Source organism: Anolis sagrei, chromosome 4 (genome assembly GCF_037176765.1).
Source record: "Anolis sagrei isolate rAnoSag1 chromosome 4, rAnoSag1.mat, whole genome shotgun sequence".
NCBI classification, from domain to species: domain Eukaryota; kingdom Metazoa; phylum Chordata; class Lepidosauria; order Squamata; family Dactyloidae; genus Anolis; species Anolis sagrei.
Genome location: NC_090024.1, coordinates 191,492,341 through 191,500,106, shown reverse-complemented (window position 1 = coordinate 191,500,106; position 7,766 = coordinate 191,492,341). Strand labels below are relative to the sequence as shown.

At 44.5% G+C, this 7,766-nt stretch overlaps 1 protein-coding gene across 1 annotated transcript; it reads right to left on the bottom strand.

Moving 5' to 3' along the window:
* Nucleotides 1-463: 463 nt before the first annotated feature.
* On the bottom strand, nucleotides 464-7,058 carry BTG2 (BTG anti-proliferation factor 2). Its single transcript, XM_060773036.2, has 2 exons — nucleotides 6,705-7,058; nucleotides 464-3,444 (listed from the first exon to the last, which is right to left on the bottom strand). Exons 1-2 carry the CDS (start codon nucleotides 6,877-6,879, stop codon nucleotides 3,107-3,109), a joined length of 513 nt encoding a protein of 170 aa, XP_060629019.1. The 5' UTR covers nucleotides 6,880-7,058; the 3' UTR covers nucleotides 464-3,106.
* Nucleotides 7,059-7,766: the final 708 nt, after the last annotated feature.

The following is a 7,766-nucleotide window of genomic DNA, read 5'->3' as shown; positions in this document are numbered from 1 at the left end:
TCTTCTAGACACTGGGCCCTCGTAATTTATACAAGCTTGGCCTCACTTCATTGGCCATGACTACATCAGCACTAGAGCTGACAAACTGGTGGCTTCTGTCCACACAGCACGCAGCTTCAGAGTTAGTCTCTCTTCTGCCATAATTCCCCCTGTCCACATAAAACTGTCCATTGTTGTTGTGTGCCTTCAGGTTGTTTCCACTTATGGCCACCCTAAGGCAAATTTGTGAGACTTTCTTGGCAAGATTTGTTTAGAGGGGGATTGATACTGCTTTCCTCTAAAAATGAGAAAGTATAATTTGCCAAGGTCTCCATGGCTGAGCAGGGATTCAAACCCAGTCTTCTGTCCAACACTCAAACCACAACATACTGGCTCTTAGGGCTCCCCGCCAGCTACAAAATGTCCTTTGTTTAGAAGAGAGTTGTTGGGATCATTTTTGCAAAGAATGAGCCAATACTTCAGATCTTTCCAGCAACATACGTAAATTGCTACATTTTTATTAAAGTAACAAAAGTGTACATTTCCCAGTATATCTGTACATTTTGCATATAAAAACACTATGGTACAATCATCTTCCCTCCCCAACACAAAATAGCTTACAAACTTTGTTATTTGTTATGAAACTAGGTCCCGTTCAACAGTCCAGCTCAAGTTTTGCAAACATTTTTGAAAAGAGGGGGAGAAGAAGGACACACACTCACGCACTCTCATAGGCTGTTCCTAAGACACAGTTCTTCAGTACTGGTTGGGTCAGGCTTGTAATTCAAAGGCAACAAAGAGCAGACATCAAATTCACAGTTTTCACGTGCACAAGTTACAAAACAGATTCTGCCCAAATTTGGTTGTCTGAATGCTAACAACAAAAACAATCTTAATACTAGATTCCATGCCAGGTAAAATAGCATGATATTTGGTGTTTCCTCATCCACCCTTCATATTACAGACATTGGAGAGGAAAAAAAATAGAGGTGGATTTGAAATTTGGTTTTGTTTTTAAAGCACCCTTCGATAGTAAGGAAGGACCAAGATTATCAAAATAACTTTTAAATAGAGTTGTGTTGATCATGCCAATCTGGCAAGCCAAGCACGTCACTGGCATTTGGGAAACAAGTAGAGGCAGGGAGTGTAGCAAAGCAAACATTTTTTCCTGGATATGTTACAATTTCTATTCATATCAGGTTTTAATGCATCAGATAAGAAACAAAGCTCCCAAGCAGACTTTGAACAGAAGGGGAAGCTACAGTGCAGAAAGTGTTCCCCTTGTTATGTGTTGCCAAATATTGCACAATTATGCTAACGGAGTGGCAACACTTTTTTAACTTATAGGGGACACTTGAGTTGCAACCACTGTTATTTGCTGAAAGGAAGTTTTGTGCCTTAAAACTAGAGCTTCACATACTGATCTGGGCGAGGGTACACAATTCACAGATGGGCTGATGCAGCTGCAAATGTTTCAAGTTAGGAATCTGGGAGTATAGTTCAGTTTACCTGTGCAAGCCCCACTGAAATGAATCAGAACTTTGCAAGAGCATATGCTAATCCTCTTGTTCAGTGACACATTCATTTCAGTGTGGAGCCTCTTTCTGGCAAGTTATGCCTTCAAAATATATACATATAAGGTGTTTCATCTATTCCATACAAAAGGCCATCATACCCCTTAAATCTAGGGCTCAAAAAGTTACTTTTAAGGATTAGCTTTTCCAAATCCCCAAGGCCACATTGGTTGGCAGATTCTGGAAGTTGTAATCCAAAATGCATTACTCAGTTCTACTCCACTGTCATTGGGACTATCATTTCCCAATTTAGGCAGTCATGTACTTAAGTCTAGAAGTCATGTGAGCCATGCTTAAGGAAAGGGGTTTGTTACTGAAAGAACAGGAAACTGACCCCCCAAAACTGCTTCTCCTCTAGAGTGCCCAATTTTTAGGAAACATATTGCACGGTGCCTGAGAACTCAATTCACAAAAGGCAGAGGAAAAGCAGCACTGGAGATGGGTGAAAAGCAGGAGCAAAGCGAACCAAACCATGTTATCCAAGCAGAGCCAAGATGAGGTGGTTGTGGTGTTTTCTTTCTTTCCAAAAGAAGAATGCTTTTAAGTGCCCTAGGTTTCATAATCACTTCTCAGCAGTCACTGGCAGCATTGTCAGGAATTTTAAAAGGCCAAGATAAAGGCAGTAAAACAGACAAAAGCCTGGTAAAGGCATTTTCCCAGCAGGTAGATTGAGTTCATATTAGCTTGACTATTGCACTTTGTTTATGGGAGCTGAATGCTAGAGTAACAGGCTAGACAGCTATGCAGCCCAAATCCTGGATCTCTTTGCCAAATAAATGTTCTTTCTAATTTCAGAAGCTATTACACATTCAGATGCAAACTGGGTTTTTGCATGAGCATGAAATACAGGATGAAATGCAGAAAGTAGTAAGGTTTTGTGCAAATAAAAGTATGATGGGTTGGGGCTTAGAAACCCACCACCCAAATGGACCATGGACTGGCTATAATTGAGACTGGTGCTTTAGACAAAATCCTATGCCATGAAAAAAATGTGGACAAAGTTGCACAGATTGGGACAGTAATTGAACCTGGTGATGAAGTAACACCTCAGTGTAATAAGGAGGAAAAAGACCTTTTGAGAAGACAGAAGCACCACAGCTAGAATGAGGTCATTGCACCCCAATCAATATGTGTGATTGATCAGTGAAGTACTATCATCCTGGCATTGTGGCCTGCAAGTTCAGTTGTTGACACGTTTACCCCCATAGTGAGTCATTCCTGAAAAAGTGCTGTACCCTGCCCCATCCCCAACTTATTTCCAACCCTGCATTTCCCAAATAGGCAGATCAACCTTCCAGAATTGTCATCCAACACTAATTAGGTAGATATTGGCATTCTTTCTTTTTAATAAACTTAGAAGCTTGCAACAGCTTTTTTAAAAAGGCACCTCAACACCACTCCACAGAAAAAGTGGTGCCTGCTATTGGATTTCATTTTGGATTTTTTCTCTTTTTTAAAAAAATATAAATAGCTCTTCATTTTTTAAAAAATACATCCTCAGGTGAGGTATACAGTAGCCCAGGTCTTGGCAGTGTAAGGACAACCGGGAGTGCTTAGCTGGAAACGGTCATCATGTAGCTTTTGGGAGGGCTGGTGCGCCCCAGCATCATCTGGTTTTTGCAGGTGAGCATCCCATAGGAGCTCACGGGTGCCGAAGACGCTTCATAGAGAACACAGATGGATCCGTCCTCACCAATGCGGTAGGATACCTCATAAGGGTCCACCCACAGGGTGAGTTCACTGGGCAGGAGTTGATAGAGCTGCTGGAGGCTGAGTCCAATCTGGCAGGCTGCCTTGCTGATGATGGGATCCATTTTGTGGTTGATACGAATGCAGCGGTAGCCAGAGCCTTTGAAGGGTTTTTCAGGGAACCAGTGATGTTTGTAATGTTCTGCAAAGGGACAAAGAGAAATACCATGGTGGATAAGTAAATAAAGTAGATTGCTAAAGCAGAGGACCTACAGTCTTTGACAAAGGCAGGCACAGGCTCGGTTGTGTGTATTTTCTTTAGGTTTCTTACGAAGTCTTTGATATTGGCTTCAATGAAATCTCTAGCTCCCTGACAATGTTAGAAAGTTCCACCATCCACACTACTCTTTCTTATAGAAGACAACTAAATCAGGGCACAATACAACATTTGTTCAAATACATTGCTCAGCTCAGGAGACTGGTAATCAGAAATTCAACTGCCCTTGGCCCAATGAGAGTATTTCAGTGGGCTACAGAGATTGCAAGAAACTGTGCATGATAAATTCCTTTATGCCAGAAGAACTAAAATTCGTAATGGATCTCAGTTATATAGCTGTAGCCATCTGATGCTGCTAGAAGCCCCCAGTGGTGCAAAGGGTTAAACCCTTGTGCTGGCAGGACTGCCGATCAAAAGGTCAGCGGTTTGAATCCAGGGAGCAGGGTGAGCTTCTGTCTGTTAGCTCCAGCTCCCCATGTCAGGGCATGAGAGAAGCCTCCCAAAGGATGGTAAAGCATCCAGGCACCCCCTGGGCAATGTCATTGCAGATGGCCAATTGTCTCACACCTGAAGCAACTTGCAGTTTCTCAAGTTGCTCCTGATATGGAAAAAAAATCTGATGCTGCTATAAACCATCATGGTGAGACACTTAAGAATTCTTTGTTACAGACTCCTAGTACTCCAAGTCATAGGAATGCAGTAATACGCTTTTACAGAAAATTCTAAGTGCCCCACTAAACTTCAGATCCCAAGCTACTAGACAATGAAGCCATAGCAGTTAATAGTAGTGCCAAACTTCAGTTACTTGGTAGTAGAGATGTACTTGTACAAGTCTGGGCTCGAAGAACCCAGGAGGCATTAACCAGAGAGCTACCATGATTACTGAAAGCTCCTTAGCAGACAATGCCATTAGCATACAGCCTTTGCAATCCACTCCTGTACCTCAACTCAACATACCACTCTATTGTGTCATGAGTTGTGCTTAGAAAATCTCTTAAACTGTATTAAACTGGGTTGCTGTGAGTTTTCTGGGCTGTATGGCCATGTTCCAGAAGCATTCCCTCCTGACGTTTCGCCCACATCTATGGCAAGCATCCTCAGAGGTTGTGAGGCATATTGGAAACTAAGCAAGGCTTTGCAATGCTAATCAAGGTGATCAATTGCAACATTCACACTTGCTACAAACAGAAAAGAGTTCTTTCTCCCACCCTGGACATAAACTTCCCTTGCTTAGTTTCCAACAAACCTCACAACCTCTGTGGATGCCTGCCATAGATGTAGATGAAACTTCAGGAGAGAATGCTTCTGGAACATGGCCATACAGTCCAGAAAACTCACAGCAACCCAATAATTCCAGCCATGAAAGCCTTCATTGTATTATCGAATAAAATATTAGATTCAGAGAGCCCATAGTTATAAACAACAGGAAGAAATGGCTGCCTGATGTTAAACACTGGTGAATTCAACCAGGCTTACATCTAGAGACAAAGGATGGAGCTATGAGGAAACTATATTTTCGACAGCACAAACACTCACTTCAGCACTGAATAATACACCTTGAGGAAGTTGCAAGACCAGACTTGCCTGTAATATAAGACACTTAAGCAAATTATCAAAAGGCTTTGTGACACCTTTAAGAGGAACAGATTGATTTCAGGATGTACTTGTGAGCCACGGAAATCCCTTCTGAAATAAATCTCAGAGCTCTGGCGGTGCCACAAGACTATGTGTTGATATCCTAGAATAGACAAGCTCAGCTGCCCCTTCTTCCAAGGTCCTTTGCTGCTGGTCGATTCAGACAAAGCCATTGGGTTCCCTGATTTGGGGGTTTCAAATGTCCTCAATCTCATGGTTCTCTAGTTCAGCATTTCCCAACCTGGGGATTGTGAGGGAGTATCAGAGAGGTCACTAAAGACCATCAGAAAATGCAGTATTTTCTGTTACTTATGGGAGTCCTGTGTGCCAAGTTTGGTTTAATTCCATTGTTGATGGAGTTCAGAATGCCTTTTGATGGTAGGTGAACTATAAATCCCAGCAACTACAGCTCTCAAATGTCATGGTCTATTTCCCCCGAACTCCATCAGTGTTCAGATTTGGGCATACTGAGTATCTGTGACGGGTTTGGATCAGATCCATCATTGTTTGGGTTCACAGTGCTCTCTGGATGCAGATGAACTACAACTCCAAAACTCAAGGTCAATGCCCACCAAACCCTTCCAGTATTTTGTGTTGGTCACTGAAGTTCTGAGTGCCAAGTCTGGTTCAATTCCATCATTGGTGGAGTTCAGAATGCTTTTATTGGAGGTGAACTATGAATCCCAGCAACTACAACTCCCAAATGACAAAATCAACCTCCCCCCACAAAACAGGTCTATGCCCACCAAACATTTCCAGTATTTTCTGTTGGTCACAGTAGTTCTGTGTGCCAAGTTTGGTTCAATTCCATTGTTGGTGGAGTTCAGAATGCTCTTCGATTGTAGGCAAACTATCAATCCCAGCAACTACAACTCCCAAATGACAAAAAATCAATCCCCACTAGTATTTAAATTTAGGTGTATCGGGTATTGGTGCCAAATTTGGCCCAGTGAATGAAAATACACCCTCCAGATCAGATATTGACACGACGATCCATAATAGTAGCAGAATTATAGTTACAAAGTAGCAACTAAAATAATTTTATGGTTGGGGAGGGAGGTCACCACAACAGGAGGAACTGTATCAAGGGGTTGCGGCATTGGGAAGGTTGAGAAACAGTGTGCGGGTTGATTCGGACAAAGCCACTGGGTTCCTGGATTGGGGGGTTTCAAATGTCCTCAAAAGCTCATGGTCAGTCCTCCTACTGTGGTTTGCAACAGTGCTTGGGAGGACTTTGTGCCATGGCTTGCCTCTTGGAGAAGAACAAAGAAGACTCGCAGAACAAAGGGTGCATCTCTACTAGGCATGGGCCAACTTGGGCCTTCCCTCCAGGTGCCTTGGACTTCAAGTCCCATCATTCCTAACAGCCTCAGGCCCTTTCCTTTCCCCCCTCAGCCGCTTAAGCGGCTGAGGGGGGAAAGGAAGGGGCCTGAGGCTGTTAGGAATGATGGGACTTGAAGTCCAAAGCACCTGGAAGGAGGGCCCAAGTTGGCCCCTGTCCAACCTACACTGTGGATGTGGCTCTCGAGATCCCCTCTCCCCTCCCTCACCTGTGAGCGCCTCTTCCAGAGCCCCGCTGAACACCTGGAGCTGCTGCTCGCTCACGCAGCCTCGGGTCCGGAGCAGGCTGGACACGAAGCCCACGGCAGCGGCGATCTCGGGCACCATGTCCGCCCGGCTGCAGCTGGTCACGCAGCTCCCACTCCAACGCTGGGTTTGGCTCATGATTGCTTTCGTTTAGCAAGATTCAAGGAATGGGACGGATTGTTTTCCTCTCTCTTTGTTTCAGGGCGGCCCCTTTAAGACGGCGCTGTTGCTTCTCCTTCTCGTTCTTCTCCGGAGAAGGCGCCCTTCGCGTCCGCCGCTCTCCCCCTCCCTTAACTCGTCCAGCTCTGGCTCCGTGCGGGACTCTTAATACGCTTGGACCAGGCAGGCGTCACCGGCGAAGCGAGCTCCTGATTGGCCGAGCGCTCGCTGGATATGCTAATGAAGTTGTGACCTCAGCAGGGTGGAAGTTGTGACGTCGGTACTCGGAAAGTCAGGCTCCGGGAACATGGTCAGAGCAGCTGGGGTGAGGAGAGGGAGGAGGGGGAGGAGGCCTTCTGCAATGGGGCTATTTATAGGGCTTTGCCTAGTAGGGGAGCTGCAGGATCAAGAGGAAAGGGAGAGAGAGAGAATAGGGGTTGGTTGGCTGGAAGAAAGGAAACACAGTTAGCAAAACAACCTGGGAAAATCTGCTTGTTTTGACCAGATCTGTGTCCCATTCAGCAAAATATAACACTAACTGGGTTGTTGTAGGTTTTTTCGGGCTATATGACCATGGTCTAGAGGCATTCTCTCCTGATGTTTCGCCTGCATCTATGGCAAGCATCCTCAGAGGTAGTGAGGTCTGTTGGAACTAGGAAAATGGGTTTATATATCTGTGGAAAGACCAGGGTGGGACAAAGGACTCTTGTCTGCTGGAGCTAAGTGAGGCACCTGTTTTCTTTGGTAGAAAAGGCTAAAGACTTTGGAAAACTACAACTCCCAGGATTTCACAGCTTTGAGCCATGATTGTTATATTTATATCCCACTTTTCTCTCTTAAACAAAACTCAAAGCCGCTCACATGAA

What these genes read in the sequence shown, in the direction of transcription:
- BTG2 (XM_060773036.2), bottom strand. Translation starts at nt 6,879, where the DNA reads ATGAGCCAAACCCAGCGTTGGAGTGGGAGCTGCGTGACCAGCTGCAGC. An exon ending in TCTGGAAGAGGCGCTCACAG is followed by an intron (nt 3,445 to 6,704) that starts GTGAGGGAGGGG and finishes GTCCCTTTGCAG; the next exon opens with AACATTACAAACATCACTGG.